The 22,167-nt window shown below is 58.1% G+C and overlaps 1 protein-coding gene across 3 annotated transcripts; it reads right to left on the bottom strand.

The window, feature by feature from the left end:
* Window positions 1–4,416: 4,416 nt before the first annotated feature.
* Window positions 4,417–21,293, bottom strand: NOL6 (nucleolar protein 6). Of its 3 annotated transcripts, none has more exons than XM_032953655.2 (26): window positions 21,154–21,293; window positions 19,423–19,626; window positions 18,952–19,068; window positions 18,276–18,470; window positions 17,683–17,851; window positions 17,061–17,213; window positions 15,811–16,007; window positions 15,560–15,680; window positions 15,409–15,467; window positions 14,526–14,627; window positions 14,300–14,415; window positions 13,972–14,146; window positions 13,437–13,559; window positions 12,627–12,775; window positions 12,106–12,193; window positions 11,474–11,611; window positions 11,187–11,304; window positions 10,899–11,053; window positions 10,318–10,481; window positions 9,945–10,097; window positions 9,290–9,387; window positions 8,388–8,512; window positions 6,756–6,845; window positions 5,872–6,108; window positions 5,606–5,707; window positions 4,417–5,198 (listed from the first exon to the last, which is right to left on the bottom strand). In XM_032953655.2, the coding sequence occupies exons 1-26, from the start codon at window positions 21,193–21,195 to the stop codon at window positions 5,010–5,012; spliced, it is 3,579 nt and encodes a 1,192-aa protein (XP_032809546.2). In that variant the 5' UTR covers window positions 21,196–21,293; the 3' UTR covers window positions 4,417–5,009. The 3 variants fall into 3 exon arrangements, with proteins under 3 accessions (XP_032809546.2, XP_032809547.2, XP_032809548.2); XM_032953656.2 differs by having other exon boundaries at window positions 15,811–15,971; XM_032953657.2 differs by lacking the exon at window positions 21,154–21,293 and adding an exon at window positions 20,889–21,070.
* Window positions 21,294–22,167: the final 874 nt, after the last annotated feature.

Raw genomic sequence — 22,167 nt, 5'->3', positions numbered from 1 at the left:
GATACAAACACATGGTGCACCCAAAAAGATGGGGGATACAAACACATGGTGCACCCAAAAAGATGGGGGATAAAAACACATGGTGCACCCAAAAAGATGGGGGATACAAACACATGGTGCACACAGACATGGGGGATACAAACACATGGTGCACACAGAGATGGGGGATACAAACACATGGTGCACCCAGAGATGGGGGATACAAACACATGGTGCACCCAAAAAGATGGGGGATACAAACACATGGTGCACCCAAAAACATGGGGGATACAAACACATGGTGCACACACAGAGATGTGGGGGGATACAAACACATGATGCACACAGACATGGGGGATACAAACACATGGTGTACACAGAGATGGGGGATACAAACACATGGTGCACACAGAGATGGGGGAATACAAACACATGGTGCACCCAAAAAGATGGGGGATACAAACACATGGTGCACCCAAAAAGATGGGGGATACAAACACATGGTACACACAGAGATGTGGGATACAAACACATGGTGTACACAGAGATGTGGGATACAAACACATGGTGCACACACACAGATGGAGGATACAAACACATGGTACACACAGAGAGATGTGGGGATACAAACACATGGTACACACACAGAGATGTGGGATACAAACACATGGTGCACACAGACATGGGGGGGATACAAACACATGGTGCACACAGACATGGGGGGGATACAAACACATGGTGCACACACAGAGATGTGGGATACAAACACACGGTGCACACACAGAGATGTGGGGATACAAACACATGGTGCACACACAGAGAGATGTGGGGATACAAACACATGGTGCACACACAGAGATGGGGGATACAAACACATGGTGCACACACAGAGATGGGGGATACAAACACATGGTACACACACAGAGATGGGGGATACAAACACATGGTGCACACAGACATGGGGGATACAAACACATGGTGCACACAGAGAGATGGGGGGGGATACAAACACATGGTGCACACAGACATGGGGGATACAAACACATGGTACACACAGAGATGTGGAACCTAAACACATGGTGCACACACAGAGATGGGGGATACAAACACATGGTGTACACAGAGATGGGGGATACAAACACATGGTGCACACAGAGATGGGGGATACAAACACATGGTACACACAGAGATGGGGGATACAAACACATGGTGCACACAGAGATGGGGGATACAAACACATGGTGCACACACAGAGATGGAGGATACAAACACATGGTACACACAGACATGGGGGATACAAACACATGGTGCATACAGAGATGGGGGATACAAACACATGGTGCACACACAGAGATGGAGGATACAAACACATGGTACACACAGAGATGGGGGATACAAACACATGGTGCACACACAGAGATGGGGGGGATACAAACACATGGTGCACACAGACATGGGGGACACAAACACATGGTGCACACACAGAGATGTGGGGATACAAACACATGGTGCACACAGAGATGGGGGGGATACAAACACATGGTGCACACAGACATGGGGGGGGATACAAACACATGGTGCACACACACAGAGATGGGGGATACAAACACATGGTGTACACAGAGATGGGAGATACAAACACATGGTGCACACAGAGATGGGGGATACAAACACATGGTACACACAGAGATGGGGGATACAAACACATGGTGCACACAGAGATGGGGGATACAAACACATGGTGCACACACAGAGATGGAGGATACAAACACATGGTACACACAGACATGGGGGATACAAACACATGGTGCACACAGAGATGGGGGATACAAACACATGGTGCACACACAGAGATGGAGGATACAAACACATGGTGCACACACAGAGATGGGGGGGATACAAACACATGGTGCACACAGACATGGGGGACACAAACACGTGGTGCACACACAGAGATGTGGGGATACAAACACATGGTGCACACAGAGATGGGGGATACAAACACATGGTGCGCACACAGATATGGGGGGGATACAAACACATGGTGCACACAGACATGGGGGGGGATACAAACACATGGTGTACACAGAGATGGGAGATACAAACACATGGTGCACACAGAGATGGGGGATACAAACACATGGTACACACAGAGATGGGGGATACAAACACATGGTGCACACAGAGATGGGGGATACAAACACATGGTGCACACACAGAGATGGAGGATACAAACACATGGTACACACAGACATGGGGGATACAAACACATGGTGCACACAGAGATGGGGGATACAAACACATGGTGCACACACAGAGATGGAGGATACAAACACATGGTACACACAGAGATGGGGGATACAAACACATGGTGCACACACAGAGATGGGGGGGGATACAAACACATGGTGCACACAGACATGGGGGATACAAACACATGGTGCACACAGAGATGGGGGATACAAACACATGGTGCACACACAGAGATGGAGGATACAAACACATGGTACACACAGAGATGGGGGACACAAACACATGGTGCACACACAGAGATGTGGGGATACAAACACATGGTGCACACAGAGATGGGGGATACAAACACATGGTGCGCACACAGAGATGGGGGGGATACAAACACATGGTGCACACAGACATGGGGGGGGATACAAACACATGGTGCACACACACAGAGATGGGGGATACAAACACATGGTGTACACAGAGATGGGGGATACAAACACATGGTGCACACAGAGATGGGGGATACAAACACATGGTGCACCCAAAAACATGGGGGATACAAACACATGGTACACACAGAGATGGGGGATACAAACACATGGTGCACACAGAGATGGGGGATACAAACACATGGTGCACACAGAGATGGGGGATACAAACACATGGTACACACAGAGATGGGGGATACAAACACATGGTACACACAGAGATGGGGGATACAAACACATGGTGCACACAGACATGGGGGGGATACAAACACATGGTGCACACACAGAGAGATGTGGGGATACAAACACATGGTGCACACAGACATGGGGGGGATACAAACACATGGTGCACACACAGAGAGATGTGGGGATACAAACACATGGTGCACACACAGAGAGATGTGGGGATACAAACACATGGTGCACACACAGAGATGGGGGGGATACAAACACATGGTGCACACAGACATGGGGGATACAAACACATGGTGCACACAGAGATGGGGGGGATACAAACACATGGTGCACACACACAGAGATGTGGGGATACAAACACATGGTACACACAGACATGGGGGGGATACAAACACATGGTGCACACACAGAGAGATGTGGGGATACAAACACATGGTGCACACACAGAGATGGGGGGGATACAAACACATGGTGCACACAGACATGGGGGATACAAACACATGGTGCACACAGAGATGGGGGGGATACAAACACATGGTGCACACACAGAGATGGGGGATACAAACACATGGTGCACACAGAGATGGGGGATACAAACACATGGTGCACACAGAGATGGGGGATACAAACACATGGTGCACACAGACATGGGGGATACAAACACATGGTGCACACAGAGATGTGGAACCTAAACACATGGTGCACACACAGAGATGGGGGATACAAACACATGGTGCACACACAGAGATGGGCATACAAACACATGGTGTACACAGAGATGGGGGATACAAACACATGGTGCACACAGAGATGGGGGATACAAACACATGGTGCACACAGAGATGGGGGATACAAACACATGGTGCACACACAGAGATGTGGGATACAAACACATGGTGCACACAGAGATGGGGGATACAAACACATGGTACACACAGAGATGGGGGGATACAAACACATGGTGCACACACAGAGATGGGGGATACAAACACATGGTACACACAGAGATGGGGGGATACAAACACATGGTGCACACAGAGATGTGGAACCTAAACACATGGTGCACACAGAGAGATGGGGGGGATACAAACACATGGTACACACAGAGATGGGGGGATACAAACACATGGTACACACAGAGATGTGGAACCTAAACACACGGTGTACCCAGAAATCAGCTACATAAAGAGATGGGGGGGAGGGATAAACACATGGTGTACTCAAAGAAATAGGGAACCCAAAAACCATGGCTGCCTGAAGCCACAATGGCCAAGCCAAGGTACACGGCTGCCGTCAGCTGCAGGTCGCAGCTGACGGCAGCCCAGGTAGCGACATAACCACCACGTGTGGGGAAATGTGGAACAGAAACGCGTTGTGGTAGGGTTGGGATTTGGGCTACCGACCGGCTCCGGCGCCGCCTCGCACAGAAGCGGTGTTTCCTGTCGCAGCAGAATGTGTGGCGCAAGTGAAGACCATAGGGCAGCGATGCGAGGAATTGACTCCGTTCTCAATCGAATAGAATAGCCTTTATTTAACCGGGCGAAAGCCCAGGCAGCAGATCCGTCCATCTCCCTCCACAGATACAAACGGAGCCACGCAATCACGGTTATATATCTTTTTTGTTATCTTGTACAAGAAATAGCGACCTGCAGTCGTTAGGTCAATGACACAATGGCTTCCCTCTTACAAACGACATCACAGGCCCGTTAAACGCCTTGTAGGGCATTGAGTCAATGGATGGAATGTGCCAGATAGGATTCCCTCTGCAGAGATGGAACAATAAAATCCGCTCATCACAAGACTCCGAGAGAATCGGTGGCTTGGCCTTCATCCAGCAGTGGACTGATCGTGGGTGGTTTTAATGCACTGTGGCAATGCCTCTCAGAGAGCGCTGGGCAGATATGGGAGTCAAACCTGGGTTTAATCTCTCACTGAATATTTTCCGGGTCGCTGGTATAGACTGGAGTAGGTGGCACATGACTCGCAGCCACCACAGGCATAGTTAGGGGAATATACTGGACGTGATGTTCCGGATGCTGAAAATTCAACCGTGAGTGAAACCCCCGCCGATGCCATTCGCCACCGCGTCTGTGCCGCCCGCCACTGTCACTCGATGTGGCCCCAGCGCTCCGTGCGCGGCTCCACCTTGAGCACGAGGCCCTGCCCCAGCACGGCCATGTCGCCCAGCACCGCGGGGACGTTGGGCACGAGCGCTGTGGCCGCGGCGGCGGCCTTCCGCTCGCCGCCTGCGACGCTGTTCTGGCCGTGCGGCCGGCGGGCCGCCACGTGGGATGTCTGGAAGAAGACACGCCGGACACGCGCACGCCGGACGCACGGGACACGCACACGCCGGACGCACGGGACACGCACACGCGCGCACACACACGGAGACACGGATGCACGTGAGCAGACGGGCGTGAATGTCATAAAATGTCACCATCGCGGGCCCCCTGCTTCCAGCTGGGTTCGTGTCCCTTGCAGGTCCTGAGGAAGTTGCAAGTGACCGGGCACGCTTGAAAAGGGGTGTTTACAGGGAAGCGGGTATGTATGTATGCACCGTAAGTAGCCAAACGTGCTAATTGGAGGTGCGGGTGCGCTGGTAAGCATCTCGAGTGAGCAGGTGTGTTTGCGCGAAGCGAAGAACATATTATCAAGAGGGCGAGCATGTGAGCCGGTGCAAGTGCGAGCGAGCGAGCGATTACCGCGAAGGGCTGCGGAGCGAAGGCGTCCGGGCGCCACACCACCCCGATGACGTCACCGCCGTGGGGGTCGTGGAAGAACAGCGCCAGCTCCCCAAACGCGTCCTGCGGAGAGGGGACCCGGCGCCGGCGATCAGCGACCGCGGCCACCGGAAAGACGCCGTCACCGTCGGGGCGTCCCCCCCCCCTGCCACTCCCGGCCCTCAACCGGGCCGAGAGGCTCCCCAGCCCCGAAAGACACCGACGCGGTCACGGGCTCAGGGCCTCACCTGCAGCTCCTGCAGGAAAAGGCGCGCCGGGTCGTACTCCACGGGCGGCATGTGGTGGTGCTGAGCCTGCCAAGACGTGGGGGCCGCCTTGGCCGCCCTGGCGGGCTTGGCGGGCAGCAGCACCCCCCGCTGCAGCGTGACGGCGGGGCGGTCCACGGCGTGGGCGGCGCGGGGCAGGTGGCGCGGAGCCAGGCGCAGCAGCACGTCAAACACCTCCAGCGAGGGCCGGAACACCTTCTGTTGTCACGGCAACCGAGCGGGGGAAGAAGGAGGGGGGCGACGAGCCGGTGGGGTCCAGCAGTGGAGAGTGGCGTTAACGATTCACACCCCCCTCCTGTGTGTGCGCACATACGTGCATTCATTTGGGCAACCATCCGCTTGTGCGTGCGTGTTAAGGTGGTGCAGCTGCGAGTCCTCTCGGTCAGCCAACCCATGGCAACTGGGTCTGTCCCGTGGCCTCCAGCCAGCAGGCGTTCGACACTTCACGTGGCCTTGAAATGTACATAGCCTGGCACAAACGGCACGGTAACGTCACCGCCACTTCGTGGCGAACGGCAGTTTGTGTTCAGGGGAGTTGAGGCGACAGCTCCCGCCCCAACAGTCTGAGTGGATGCAGGGGGGGTAACCTTCGTCTTTGGGTGTTGTGGGGAGTGGTGGCGCCGTGGTTACCAGTGGTGGCACTATCCACTTGGCGACATGGGTTCAAAATTCCCCATTACGGCTAACGTCAGCGGCGAGTGATATCTGAACCAGCGTCAGCCACCCCCCCCAAACCCCCCCCCCCCCCTGCCCACACCCCTTTTACCACGCTGGCGCTGGCCAGCGTGGCGAAGTACGGTCAAACCACCCCGGTGCTCGGAGACGTAGCTTGCGCGGTCTCTTACTCTGATGTCGCTGCTCGGTTCTGGCTCCATCATCGCTCGCTCCAGGACGTTGCACGTCTCGGCCGCCAGCGCCATTAGCCGCTGCAGGATCTGGGAGACATGGGAGGGGTGGGGTGGGGGGAGATCAGGCCCAGAGCAAAGAAGATCAACGACACTCACGAGTCTCCGTGGGTCCGTCCCGCGCAGGCACGCCGGGGGTCAAGGGCGAGCGAATTGGAATGAATCGCACTCGCAGTGGAACTGTCGTCGTTGTCGCAGCAGCAGCAGCAGCAGCAGCAGCCCACCAACTGTGCTGCTGTAGCCGTCGAGTAATCATGGACCCCCGGGTCTGGTCCCGTAACCTCTTGCCAGCGGAGCTTCCGACATTGCACATGATTCACAGGGTACCAAGCCCGCCACAAAGCGCTGCGGTGTAATTCCTGTAAATTGGTGATGAATGGCAGCTGCTGCTCCATGTTGATGTTGTTGTGACCTGGAGAGAACTCAACGGGGCCAGGACAGCGGCCTCATCATCAGAACAGTTACCTGGGCCACCACAATTACAAAACCAAAATACACAAAATAAAGTGCAGCAATGAAGCAAATAGCAAAAGCAACTTCATCACACGAGTATTAAAAAATATTGCAGGAACATAAAGCAGGGTAAGTCGGCTCGAGTAGATTCTTTTTAGACCAACCAGAGCACAATTACAAAATAAAGTTACAATATGAAACAGATTTATAAAATTATTGGGTGCGGCTGCATTGGCAGTGGTATCACAAGCACCAACAACAATAAAACTCAACACGTTCCGTGTCAATAACACGGCGGCATTAAAATAAAACATATACAATAGGTGACATTTCGGGCAATGGCCCTTCTTCACAGCGCTGTGAAAGTTCTATTTATAGGAGGCCCATACAGAGGTCAGCACCCACAGAGGCCAGCGCACACAGAGGTCAGCGCACAGAGAGGTCAGCGCACACAGAGGTCAGCGCACAGAGGTCAGCGCACAGAGGTCAGCGCACAGAGGCCAGCGCACACAGAGGTCAGCGCACACAGAGGTCAGTGCACAGAGGCCAGCGCACAGAGGTCAGCGTACACAGAGGTCAGTGCACAGAGGTCAGCGCACACAGAGGCCAGCGCACACAGAGGTCAGCGCACACAGAGGTCAGCGCACAGAGGTCAGCGCACAGAGGTCAGCGCACAGAGGCCAGCGCACACAGAGGTCAGCGCACACAGAGGTCAGCGCACACAGAGGTCAGTGCACAGAGGCCAGCGCACAGAGGTCAGCGCACACAGAGGTCAGCGCACACAGAGGCCAGCGCACACAGAGGTCAGCGCACACAGAGGCCAGCGCACACAGAGGTCAGCGCACACAGAGGTCAGCGCACACAGAGGTCAGCGCACACAGAGGCCAGTGCACACAGAGGTCAGCGCACACAGAGGTCAGCGCACAGAGGTCAGCGCACACAGAGGCCAGCGCACACAGAAGCCAGCGCACACAGAGGCCAGCGCACACAGAGGTCAGCGCACACAGAGGTCAGCGCACACAGAGGTCAGCGCACACAGAGGTCAGCGCACACAGAGGTCAGCACACACAGAGGTCAGCACACACAGAGGTCAGCGCACACAGAGGTCAGCGCACACACCTGTGCTGTGGGGGTGCCCCGAGTCCACATAGACGAGTGGTGGTCGTCCGGCGTCGCGATGAACATCACCGGGTGCTGGGCCCGCATCGCCGATAGCCGCGTGCCGACCTCCGTCACGTCGGCTTCTGGGACGAGGGAACATCGTCGAGGGAACATCGTCACGGCAACGTCGTCATCGCAAGTCAGAGGTGAGGACCGGGCCGGAACGGCCTAGCGCGAGCGCCCCTGCCGCTTGCTGCAGAGATTCACGGTTCGAGTCCAGCGGCCGCCCTGGTAAATGCTGCGGCTGTGTGGTACTAACCGTAGTAATACGACTACGCCCCATCTGGATCACTGACAGTGGATCCCCGTGGCGGGCAGGAGCGGAGCACTGTTCGGTGGGATGTTTGAGCTGAAGTTCACGTGTCGCGTGTATATTATTTTATTTGCAGGTATTTTTCCCCCCGCTTCCTCCCTTTTCCTTCTCCTTCCCACCCTACCTCCCCCGATTCCCCCCTTCCTTCCTCCCTCCCTCCCTTTCCTTCCCCCAGTATGTTATCTTCCCCCTTATCCCTTTTCCCCTCCCCATATAAATCTTCACGTCCCCCCCACACGTGGTCCCCACCTGCGTGGGGGCAGTGATCCCAGTTTTCCCCCCTTCATTGGGCCGAAATCGAGTCGCCATGCGCGGAGTTTCTGTTCCACCTCCTTTCTGTGATCGGCGTTTTCTACCGGGCTTGCGGCGAGTTGGAATAAAAACTTTGTTTTAAAGATCCCCGTGGCGTCATTCGCAAGAGTAGTAGGCCATCGTGTGACGAGGTCACGGTCCAAATTCGGCAGTTTTTTTAAAATCGACACCGCAAATAACTCAATTGTGATCACACAGCGGCAGCCATCGGCCCCACGGTGTAGCCGTTCGTTACCCTTCATGGTGTTGTTAAAGTTGACGACGAGGGCGCTGTTGGCCCAGTCGAATGAGGAGATGAGCTCGAGCACGCGGAGGAACGCCACCTGCGGGCAGCTGAACGCGACACGTGCAACACCATCGTTATCATCATGATCGTTATCATCATCATCGATAACATCATCATAATAGTTATCGTCATCACCATCAATGTCATCGTCATCAGTGTTACCGGCTTCATCATCGTCATCAACATTATCACCATTATCATCATCGATATCATCATCACCATCATCGTTATAAGAGGCGCACGCAAGATAACTGCTGTGCTGAACAGCTCAGGCAAGCCATGCGCACACACAGATCCCCCTAGATCCCAAGTGAGCACCTATTAAAGCCAATATGGCAACCTTTGTCTCCCCAGTGCTGATGTTTTACACACTTTACCAGGTGGTCCTGTAAGCCTCAGCCCACTAAGGGGAGGCCCATGATCATTTCAAATATTCATTATCAGTGTCGTTGGTCATGGGCAGGAATGGAACTAGGGTTGCCGAGTTCGGATCGCAATGCACTAACCACTGCACAACCGCTCCCTATATTTAAGACACGCGCCCACACACACGTGCACACGCGCGTTCTCACACACACACACACACACGTGCGCGCTCACTCACCTGGGCGTGCTGTAGGGCGCGGGCTGGAGGAAGACGCGCGCCACCAGCAGCTCCACCGCCTCCTCGCGCACGTAGTCACTCAGTAGCTGTGCCGCCACCCAGCGCGCGGTGAGGCGGCACGCCGCACTGAATGCTGGGTACTGCTGCTGCAGCCTGAGCCGGGGAGGGAGGCGGTAGAGGGGGATTAGGGAGCACCATCAGCTTCGAGCACCACTGGTATGGCATGGTCGGTGTAGCTGGCGCAGATGGTGTTGTAGGGTCGAGGGCACGACGAAATGACCGCTGCGGTGCGACGGCGTAGCAGGGCGGTGGCGCCGTGACGGTGTCGCGGCACGGTGCCGTGACACGACGTGGCAGTGGTGCGCGAGCTCACCCCGCGATGTGGCTGGCGTGGAGCGGGCGGTGCACCGTCTCTCTCTCGAGCGCCAGCGACTCCTCGGTGTCGCGGAGCTTCACCGCGCCGTCTGGCGCCCGCTGCTCCTTGAGTATGGCGGGCTCGCGCCGGTAGGCCACGCGCACGCGGAACACGAACCCATCCTGCGCGCCGGCACGGGGGCGGGTTCGGGGGCAGCACGGGGGTAGCACGGGGGCGGCACGGGGGCGGCACGGGGGCGGCACGGGGGCGGCACGGGGGTGGCACGGGCGTCAACACGGCGGAAGGCGCGCACCGCGGGACCCAGGTTTTCACAACTCGCGCGGCACGCGGCGCTAGTGGAAGGCGATGCCGGTGAGGAGGCCCCACTAAGCCGAGCGGCGGCAGCTACGAGACGTTGCGTGACCGGGCCAAGACCGATATAATTCGCCATACGCGGCTGAAACGGCGATTCGCCCCTCCACGCCGAATGCAGCGCCTCTCGTTTAGACCGAACGCTCTGGAAGCAATTCAAGGCAATCACAATCTGGTGAAGCCCCCCCCACCCCTTCCCCCCTTACGTGACCCTGCCCCATTCGTACCTTGTAGACGTCGACGTGCGATTGGCCTGGCTGGCAGGTCACATGGTGCTCCCGGCTCAGCAGCTCGGCCAATCGGATGTGGAAGGCGGCCTTGATGCGACGAATCCCCTCGCGCTCCTTGGGCCATCGGCCGCTCCCCTCCATGTGGCAGATCACTGCAGGTCAGGGGTCAGCGGTCATGGACATTGTCAACGGGTTAAAAGAAGTCGGGATATTAATTTCTGGATGAGCGGACCTGGTAGGATCCCGGGCCGAGACGCGCGGGGGGGGCGACACGCACGCACGCACCAGTCAGCGCGGGGACGTAGGCGGGGGCCGGCTTCTCGGGGTCGGGGGTCAGGACGGGGCCGTGCTCCCAAGGGCGGCTGTAGCCGGGGTCCACGGTCGTGGGGACAGGCGGCATGACCTGGGCACGCGTGCACAGAGACAAAGATCCCACGCGTAGCCTTTAACAGACCGCTGGGGCAAGTGCCGCGAGCGGGCACCTCGGACCACACGTACAGAACCGCGCAGACGCACGCGGACAAGCGTGCACATCGGACTCTCTGCGGTGCCGCGTCGCGCGCGCGTCTCACCGCGGTGTGGCGTAGCGCGGGATGCGTGCCCTGCACGCTCGTCACCGTGAGCGGCAGCCCCTGCAGACCGCGCAGCCAGCGTCCCAGCTCGTCAAATGCCTGCACCGCCGCCGTCAGCTCCTCCTCGCCCGTGCGGCGCTGACGGCGTGAGCGATGGGGGTGGGGGGGGGAAGAGGAGAGGGGGGAGGAGCACAATGGTCACGACGCATGGCGAACAACGTAATCCCCACCACCCCGCCACCTGAGAGCACCGCCCAGATGACCAGGGGGCGACGGCTGTGTGTGTGAAGCTGCGCATTACGTACGTGCGCGTATGCTCCGCATTCCGCTCGTGTGCTGCGGTGGTGCAGCGGCTAACGGGCTGCGCTACGAACCTGGCTGCCCGAGTTTGATTCACGCTCACCGGTCCTGGACCCTCCTCGAGGTCGACACAGACTTAAATGAGTACCTGGTGCGGTGTTTTAAACATCGGCATTGGGTAGACAAAGGCAGCCGGACGTGGTGTTGGCCACCCACCCCCTCCGTGTGCCAGCCTTAATTTAGGTGCTCGCTAAGAGCACTTGCCCCGAGAGTCTGTTAAGGCTATACGGGGGATCTTTGTTTTGTGTGTGCGTGCGAGTGTGTGAGCTCACCTGGGAGGGGCGCGCGTGTGGGACCTGGATCAGCGCCTCCACCTGCCCGCCAACGTAGCTGACGCACTCCGGTGGCACGTCCGTATGCCTGCGCGCGTACACGTGTGTGCGTGTGGAGCGTTGGAGCTGACGTTATCAATCTGGCGACCCGAGTTCGATTCCCACTCGCGGCCAACATCATTAACAGCGAATATGTGAACCTGGCCCTGGGCCTCCCCTAGGGTCTACTCAGCCTTAACAGAGTACCTGATGCGGTGTGTGTACACATCAGCACTGGGGAAACAAAATGGGCCGGGTGTGGTGCTGGCCACCCAGCCCCTCGTGTGCCGTCCCCCCCAGCCTTCATAGGTGCTCGCTAACGGCACCTGCCGCAAGAGTCTGTTAAGTCTACACGGGGGATCTTTGTCTTTTTGCATGGGGAGACGTGAAACAGTGGTTCGCGCCAAGGGTATAGGACACAGGGGGCTTAGTTTAACTGTGGAGCGCTCACGTGAGGGGGGGGGGGGGGTGGGTAGACTCACGTGTGCAGCAGGTGCTTGATAATTTGCTCGGGAATGAGCCGTCGCTCGGCAACCGAGTCACATGACCAGAGGACTGCCTCGCAGATCGAGCCGTCCTGGAAACGCCGCAACTCCGACCTCTCACCCCAGAACGCTCGGAACTCCGCTGCCTGGGGACGGGGAGACAAAGGCGGTCAGGAGCGGGGTGGCGCGGCCCACGTCACCATAAATTCACACGGTCTCGTTGCAGCACGGAGAAATCCGATGAGCTATGAAGCTCTTTTTCACAGATGTCCAGAAGGGGCATGGGGTCAGAACGTTACAACAAACAATACAAAACAATAGGGGGTGCAAAGTATAGGAAAGGTAGACAAATCACTAAAATAAATACATGAAATAGATAAAGGATATACATTTTAATTGCATAAGGAAGAAAAACAGTAAACGCAGTCCTGGACCACACCAGGACAACACACAGTCCCTCAATAAAATTGCACATTAAAATGTCACTATCAATACTTGGGTAAGGATGAAAATTACAATTCACATTTGAAAACGCAGTTGTATGCAGCAATGATCCTCTGCTTCACGATATATTTTGAAGGAAAAATTACGATGCTGAGGGAGGACACAAAACGTTGGTACAGCAAAGGCCAAGGCCAAGCAGGCTCGAGCGTGAGGAGTGGTCCCGGCCTTCACAGGCGCCGCTCGCCAACAGCACATGGCCCAACAGCCTGCATCTTTTGTGTGTGTGTGCGTGTGTGCGTGTGTGCGTGTGTGCGCGTGTGCGCGTGTGCGCGTGCGTCTGTGCGTGTGCAAGTGCACAAAGACCTGTGCGGAGTCGGCAGCTGGTCCACGCTCCAGGACGCCGGTGTAGAGGTCAGAGTTCAGCAGGAGGCCAAAGGTCACAGGGCCAAGGTCACGGTGCAAGGGAGGCTCGGCTGTGATCTCCCACTGGTGGTGAAAACCGTGCTGTATCAACCGCAGTCACCACCATCGCACTGCCACTACCACCCCTCTAACACTGACACAAACACACGTACAGGGCACACTCCATCCCTTCGCACACCTCTTCCTCCCCTCTTATTGCACCCACAACAAGAGCCACCATTCACCATGCACGAGGGGGTGGGGGTGGGCAGCACCACACTTTCACAGGCACCTTTGTTTCCTCGACTCAGCCTCAAATGAGTAGCTTGGTGCGGTGTTTAAACATCGCCAACAGGGAGACAAAGACGGCTGGGTAAGGTGCTGCCAGACCCACCCTGTTGTGCTCGCTAACAGCACTTGCCCCAACAGTCTGGTAAGGCTACACGGGAAATGTTTGTCTTTGTGCATGCGTGCGTATGTGGGCGACTGCGCGTACCTCCGGGGATGCGCGGGGCGCGTGGGCCACCGCAAGGGCGCGGGCCCCGAGGCCGCGCTGCAGGAGGCGAGCGAGCGAGGGGAGGGCGGTGGCCACGTAGTCGCCGCCGCGGTCCAGCAGTGCGGGCAGCAGCGCCAGCTTGCGGCACACGGCCTGCAGGCGGCTGGCACGCACGCTGCAAGGGCAAGCGCAACGCACGGAGACAAAGCCAACCCGGTTAGCCCACAGGGGCCGCCGGGGCAAGGGCTCGCAGGGGTGTACTGGCGGCGCGGAGCGGTGTTGTGCGGAGCGGTGTAGTGCGGAGCGGTGCAGTGAACTGGTGTCTCACTGCAGGAGGTGGTCGTGGGCGCGGGCGAAGGGCACGCGCCGCATGAACAGCAGCTCAAAGGCGTCTGGGGCCCCAGCATCCAGCACGGCCAGAGACGCGCGCGCCTCCCGCTGCACCTACACCGGCGGACCACAACGGTGGCGGCGTCACACAGCAGCGTCGAGAAGCGAGGGGGTGAGGGGTGGACGGTGGGGTGAGGAGGGAGGGAGGGAGGGGGCCCACTCACGCGGTGGAAGGTGGCGGCTGTCATGTCGGCGCACAGGTTGAGGTGGCCCGTGGGGTCAACGAACACCACATCGTAGGCGGCGTGGAAATCGGCGAGCGATGGCTGTGGGAGGTCGGGAGGGGAAGTGAACGCCCGATCAGCTGCTCGTGCGGTGTGGTGAAAACCGCAACACCGCTCCCCCGCGTACAGGCACGCAAGGCAAGCACCGCTCAACTGAGACCCACACGGCCACAGATCCCCCGGTAACGGTGCGCTGTTGGGCCAAGAGCTGTCGTCCCAGTTGCCCATAACAAAAACAAAGATCCCCCGTATAGCCTTAACAGACTGTTGGAGCAAGCGCTGTTCGGGAGCGCCTACGAAGGCCGGCACGGCACACGAGGTAGTGGGTGGCCAGCACCACGCCCGGCCACCTTTGCCTCCCCAGTGGTGATGTTTACACATCGCACCAGGTACTTATTGGAGGCCCAGTCGACCTAGGGGAAGCCCAGGACCGTTTCAGATAATCGTCACTGGTGTTGACGCTGAGTGAGAATCGAACTTGGGTCGCTGGAATCATAGTGCAGTGCGAGCTAATCGCGACATTATCACTCGCCCTAATTCCCCACAACACACACAATTGCACACACACGGCCACACACACCCGGCTGCCTTTGTCTTCCCAGTGCTCATATTTACACCGCACCAGGTACTGATTCAAGGTTGAGTCGACCTAGGGCAGGGCCAGGACTGGTTCTGATATTCGTCAGCGACGTTGGCCGCGAGCAGGAATCGAGCTGGTCGCACACACAACGCCGGCACGGCAGGCGACGCGGCCTGTAACCGCCACTCGGCACGGCGCGTCGCCAGCACCCGCCCCGCCACGCGCGCCGGCGCAGCCACTCACCGTGCCATCCTGAGGCTCCTGCACGAAACTCGCGCCCTCCTGAGTCAGGTCCGTGTCGGCTGCACGCGGAGCACACGGTGAGGTGAGCGAGGTCGGTAAGCGCGAGTGGCGTGCGCGGGCGGGCGAGCGAGCGTGCAGGAGAGCGAGTTACCCAGGAAGTGCAGCGCCCCGCGCACCAGCTGGTAGCTACTCAGGGCGCGACTCAGCCGCCGCGTCGACAGCAGCAGCGCCAGCAGCATGGACGCCAGGAATCCGCCAAACCCGCCCTGACCCTGCACAGCGGCACACGACGTCACAAGTGGCGTCGCACACGCGGCACAGTACATGCACGTGATGTGGCACGGCACAGCCGATCTTCGGTGTCGATGTCATGGTGTGCAGTGGTGCGGCGCGGTATCTCACCGCGTGCAGCGAGCGCTGGCGGAGCCACACGCGTAGCAGCGCCGCCGCGTCCCTGAGCGCGGGGCTCTCGGCCGCCACCCCAAACAGGAAGTGCAGGTGCGGCTCCATGAGCAGGTCCGACAGCACAGCCGCGTTGTAGTGCGGCGTCGGGGGGGCGGCCGCTGAGACGGAAGGAGGAAGGGAGGGGAAGTCAGCGGCTGCTCCCCCCAAACAAAAGAGAACATTTTTAATCAACAATTTTTTGGAAATCTATTACTATTTTTATTGTTACTAGGGAAGACCCACTGAGCTATACAGCTCTTTTTCAGACGCGACCTGGCCACAAATGATAGCTGAAGGAAGTTGGTTATCAAGTGGAAATTTATCGCAGCCAAATCTCTAAACGCGTGATGTTGGTTCCATCTTGCGACGTCATCGGCAGCACGGAAGCCGACGGGCAGCGGCTGTCAGGAGGACACTCATTTGCATATTTGCAACTGGCCCGAGCTCTCCGGGCGACGTTTCCATCGATTCGTCTAAACGGCAGCAACAACGGTGAAACGCCGACGATGTGGGGTCGGCTCGTTGGACGCCGGGGACCGGTCGAGCCGTCCTGCCGCATGGGGTGGGTGGTGGGGTGGGTGGTGGGGTGGGTGGTGTGGTGGGTGGTGTGGTGGGTGGTGGGGTGGGTGGTGGGGTGGGTGGGGTGGTGTGGTGGGTGGTGTGGTGGGTGGTGGGGTGGGAGGGTGGTGTGGTGGGTGGTGGGGTGGGTGGGTGGTGTGGTGGGTGGTGTGGTGGGTGGTGTGGTGGGTGGTGGGGTGGGTGGTGGGGTGGGTGGGTGGGGTGGGGTGGGTGGGGTGGGTGGTGGGGTGGGGTAGGTGGTGTGGTGGGTGGTGGGGTGGGGTGGGTGGGGTGGGTGGTGGGGTGGGTGGGGTGGGTGGTGGGGTGGGTGGTGGGGTGGGTGGTGGGGTGGGTGGGGTGGGTGGTGGGGTGGGTGGTGTGGTGGGTGGTGGGGTGGGTGAGGTGGGTTGTGTGGTGGGTGGTGGGTGGTGGGGTGGGTGGTGGGGTGGGTGGTGGGGTGGGTGGTGGGGTAGGTGGTGTGGTGGGTGGTGGGGTGGGTGGTGGGGTGGGTGGGGTGGGTGGTGGGGTGGGTGGTGTGGTGGGTGGTGGGGTGGGTGGTGGGTGGTGTGGTGGGTGGTGGGGTGGGTGTGGTGGGTTGTGTGGTGGGTGGTGGGGTGGTTGGTTGCGATTCCGCCAGGGCCGCCACTCACCTGCCGCGCCGTCGCTGCCGCCCTCGCGTGGCGCTTTTCCCGCGAACCACTCGGGCCGGACGTTGTTCCTTGCCGGGTGGAACCGGCTCGGGAGGAAGAAGTTATCGGGCGGAACGACGTGGAGACGCACGGAGAACTGCCTCCCTGCCTTGCCTGCGCACGAGCACGCACCAGCATGTAAGTCCGCACACTCGTACAACGACAAAGATCCCCCGTATAGTCTTAGCAGACTTCTGGGGCAAGTGCTGTTAGCGAGCACCTTTGAAGGCCGGAACGGCACGAGGGGGTGGGTGGCCAGGACCATGCCTGACCACTTTTGTCTCCCCAGTGGCGATGTTTACACACCGTGCTCGGCACATATTTTTCGGCTGAGTCAACCGAGGAGAGGCCCAGAACCAGTTCAGATAATCGTCACCGTTGTTGGCTACGAGCGTGAATCAAACTCGGGTCACCTATTAAGTCCCACACGACAAACGAGAGGGTGAGTGACAGCACCACACCCAGCCACCTTTGTCTCCCCAGTACTGATGTTTACACAGTGCACCAGGTGCTCATTTAAGGCACACACACATGCCCACACAGGTACGCACTCTCACTCACCGCCGCTCAGCCTCCCACTCACCGGGCGGACGCACCACGAGCACGGGCGTGGTGTGTGCGGCGCGCGCCAGCGTGTAACGTAGGTCGCCCACGCCCGGCTTGTCGGCCAAATGAGCGGCCAGGTGAGCCAGGTAGAGTGCGCGCTTGTGCAGGTAGCGCTGGTTCAGGTGGTCCTTGGGCTGCAGGCTTCCCTGCGGAGGAATCATCGCCAGGACATCTTCATCATCAAGTCATGCCGCCCACAAGCACTCTCTAGGCTCGAGTCTGCTTAGCTCCCATATGCCAGCAGTCTCGTGGTCGCGGATTCCAGTGGCCGCCCTGGTTAATGTGGCGACGTCTTTCACGAGAGTCGGCCACCGTGTGCCGGCGTCGAGACCCAAACTTGAAAAATTACACCGCAAATTCCTCCAATTGAGATCACACAGCGGCAATCGTCGCGCCCTTGTGCAAATACTTGGCAGGACCCTCCTGAAAAATAGTCCTGAGACTCTGCAAGGCTTTCGCGAGTAAACAAAAATAATAATAACGTGTGAGAAGAATATGGGCGAGCTGGTTGCCAAGCGACAGCACAATCATCAGAGGCGGCAGCAGCACGAGCAGCATGTGCGTGGTTACCGTCGGCATGGTGACGGCGACGTCAACGGCCACGTCAGGCCGCACGGTGGTGCCCAGGAGGTAGCTCCCCACCACACGCACTGCCGCCGGCGGACCCGAGCAGAAGCGGCCCTTCAGTGGGCCCGGTCCTGGCCGGAACGGTACTTGCACCGAATCCCCCGAATCCAGATCCGGCACGCACACCTCCTCAGACAGCTGGGGGAGCGGGAGGCAAGCACAGTAAATAAGACGGATCATGTGACCTTATACTGCTGCCCACCCCCCCTCCCCCCACCAGGCACCCGGCCGATGATTTGGAAAGTCGAGTTCTCGGACCGGTTCGCTGGGGGTGCCAGCTAAGCGAGTGGCCAGCGCCGCTAGTGGCATCGGCTGACGGATAACCGTTCGCGTTGAGTTCAGGACCGCTGGCATGACGTGCGGTTGGTAGTGGATGTGGTTGCGATTGTGGCAGTCCCGTTGTCGGTAGTTGTGTCTGGTTGGCGGTGGTCGTGTGCAGTTGTAGTTGGCCATATATGTTTGGTGGTGGTTGCGTGGGATCGTGATTATGCGTGTGTGTGGTTGTGTTTGTGCGTGGTTGTGGTCGGCAGGGGATGCGGTTGCGTGTGGTTGTCGGTGGTTGCGTGTGCTTGGCGGTAGTCGCGTGTGTGGTTGTGTCTGTGGGTGTGGGGATACGCACGGACTGCGGAGGAGTGGGGGGCACTCCATCGAGGAGGCCGTTGAGGTCGTGCAGGAACGCGTCGATCATCTCACGCTTCTTCTGTGGCAACCGAACCTCGGCCAGCAGCTCATCCAGCTACAAAACCACAACGGCATCCACAAGGACATCAATAACATTAACAACCACAACAACGACATTACCATCAACAACAGTACACGCAAGACCCAAACACATACAGCAACCGCTCGCACGCATCTCGCATGCACACACTCAGACCAAAAGACAAATATCCCTCGTACAGCCTCTGTCGACTTTTGGGGCAAGCGCTGTTAGCAAGCACCTATGAAAGCTGGCACGGCACATGAGGGGGTGCGTAGCCAGCACCACGCCCGGCCGCCTTTGTCTCCCCAGTGGCGATGTTTACACGCACGGCACCAAGTAGTAATTCAAGGCCGAGTGGACCTAGGGAAGGCCCACGCAAGCACACACCTGCATGCGCAAGAGGCCCGAGTGGAACAGCTGCTGGGTTTCCCGCAGGTGGTTAAGTTCCTCCGAAGTGGGGGGCCGATACAGGTCTTGTTTCACCGGTTTGGAGGGTGCGGGGGGGTCCTTGGGGGCACGCACGAACCGTCCCGCCTCCTTGTCCACCTCCTTCTTATCCTCCTCCTTCACCATCTCTTCTTTCACCTTTTTCTGTTTGACACCACACAGGTTAATGGATTAATTTATTTACGTGCTGAAGATAAATAAGCAGCCAATGTGTCTCCTTCACATTATCTGCCTCTCTGCATAACAAAAAAAAATACATCCCATCTGCCACACTTCCACATGGGAGTGCAGAATCCCAGCCGCATTGGTTCTATGCAAGCAAAACTCTGGACCAGTTTCAACATTCAGTGTCCCATCAGCAGTCAGGCTCGCTTGACCCAATGCTGCTGAAATGCCAGATGTTTATAGGCAAGGGCCCTCTCTGAGATATGGGTCCGAACTCGACGCGTGAGTGTACATACGTATCCGAGTGCACATCAACTAACCTATAAACTGACCTCTTTTTGTATTTTACCAGGTAAGACCCACTGAGCTTCATAGCTCTTTTCCAGAAGCGACCTGGCCACAAATGATAGCTCAACGAAGTGGCTCATTACGTGGTAATGGATAGCACCCAAATACAGACACCGCAAACTACAAATATGCAGCAGGCGTCAATCAAGGGTGGGAATCGAACCCACGACCTCCTGTATACCAGGCGATGGAATTAACTTTTCGCCACCGCGGGGTATATAAATTCGTAATACAAACTCCAATAAACACTAATAGGTAACTATGCACAACTTAAAAAAAACTGGTAAGTGATTTTACAAATGTTCCTGAAATTTGTTTTACACAAAACGCCATTTTTGCGGGGTATATGCGTCTGCGGGTTATATGCGGGGAAATAGTTCATTTTTTTGAGACCCCCCCCGACCCCCACATGGTGCACAGAAGTGCAGCAGCCTCCTCGTATTGCCCACTCTCCATCTCTCTTGTGGCCGTGTATATTTCCAATGAAAAAGGGTCGTTGCCCGAAACGTCGTCTATTGTCTTTTTGTCCGCCCCTTTAAAGGCCACACGCAGTGTAATTTTTTTTTAACAGTGCCCGTGCACCACCTTCTTGCCAAACGCAGCATCCGTTGTTGATGCGCGATGGGGAGATCAACTCTCTAGGCCGGAGCTCGGCTTCTCCGACGAAGAACCGAGCGGAGTTTAAAAACCTCCACAAACCCCGCGCCGCACCCGATCTTCCATCGCGTGGTCACCGTTCCGGTGAACTCCACTCACCGATTCGTCCCCCGACCCGTGTTGAAGACTCGGCAAACCAGAAACGGATCCATCTCATCCGCCACACCGCGTTCAACCACCACCATTTCAGATCACAACTCACTCGCTCACCCATCACTCACCACACTTCAGCTCACCTCACTTCCATTTCTGCTTCATTCCCCGCACTGCTCCACGTTGCAATTCTCTCAACCCATCACCATCGTCGTGTCTGTTCCCCAAGCTATTACAACAATAAACTTGCTCGGTGACTAAAACATTACCTGTTACACTCTTGTCTATCATAACGTTCAAAATAATCATTGGCGTATTTCGGGGGTGGGGGGGGGTGTCCCCTTGTGCTCGGCAAAGCGAGCTACGGGAAATAAAAGCGGGCCCACCCAGCACACACGTGAAACGCACCTCGCTCAGGGTCGGGGCCCCCTCCGCCACTTTCCTCTTCATCTTCAAAACCCTTCGCCCGCGCGTCCTCGCCTGCGGCAGGTGTTGTACCCCTCGGTGGGGGGAGGAGGGCGACGGCGACGACTCTCACCGGCGACTACAAACGAGTCGGGGAATGATCATTCACGACGACGACGAATCCACAGCCACGCGTGCCGCCTCGCCGCACGTGGTTCGCGATTTATAAAACGCCGCCTTCGCCACGCGAGTTGCTCCTCCCGAGCCGCCGTCGTCGTCGCCGTGAACCCGTTGCCGGTTACATCACTTCCGCTCGTCCCCTCCCCCACCCGGACGTGACGTCACGTGTTGTGGCGTCGGGCTCGGGCAGCAGCAGCAGCGGCACAACACGCGGCGGCCATTTGCGACTCGTACACCCAGAGAGGGCTCCGGGCTCTCGCCTGCCTCTCTTCTCGTGCTCTCTCCCCGTGCTCGCTCCAAGGCTCTCTCCCCTTGCTCTCTCCCCGTGCTCTCTCCCAGGCTCTCGCCGTGCTCCCTCCCCGTACTCTCTCCCCGTGCTCTTTCCCCGTACTCCCTCCCCGTACTCTCTCCCAGGCTCTCCTCGTGCTCCCTCCCCGTAATCTCTCCCCGTGCTCCCTCCCAGGCTCTCCCCGTGCTCTCTCCCCGTACTCTCTCCCCGTGCTCTCTCCCAGGCTCTCCCCGGGATACTGGACCCGGAGCTGCGGGACCGCGGGACCGAGGTTCCCCAGTTTTCTGTCTCTTGAGATACCGCGTCCCCAGGGCTCCCCTGAGCTGTCGCGCCACTCTCTGCCCTTCTCTTTTTGGGCTACTGGACGCGGCTCTCCACCCTCCCCCCGCTTGTGTCCGTTACTGCCGGGACGCCCTTCGCGCAGCGGCTACCGCCCTCGTCGAGCTCGCGGGGCCCTCGCGCGGAAGCGCAGTGCGGGAGACGACAGGGGGAGGTGACGCCGTACCCCCCCCCCGCCCGCCCACAGTGAGGCCCCCCCTTGCTTGCGG

The sequence above is a fragment of the Petromyzon marinus genome, chromosome 13, assembly GCF_048934315.1.
Source record: "Petromyzon marinus isolate PM22_M1 ecotype Great Lakes invasive population chromosome 13, UKy_Petmar_22M1.pri1.0, whole genome shotgun sequence".
NCBI lineage: Eukaryota > Metazoa > Chordata > Hyperoartia > Petromyzontiformes > Petromyzontidae > Petromyzon > Petromyzon marinus.
This window is presented reverse-complemented; position numbering and strand designations above follow the sequence as displayed.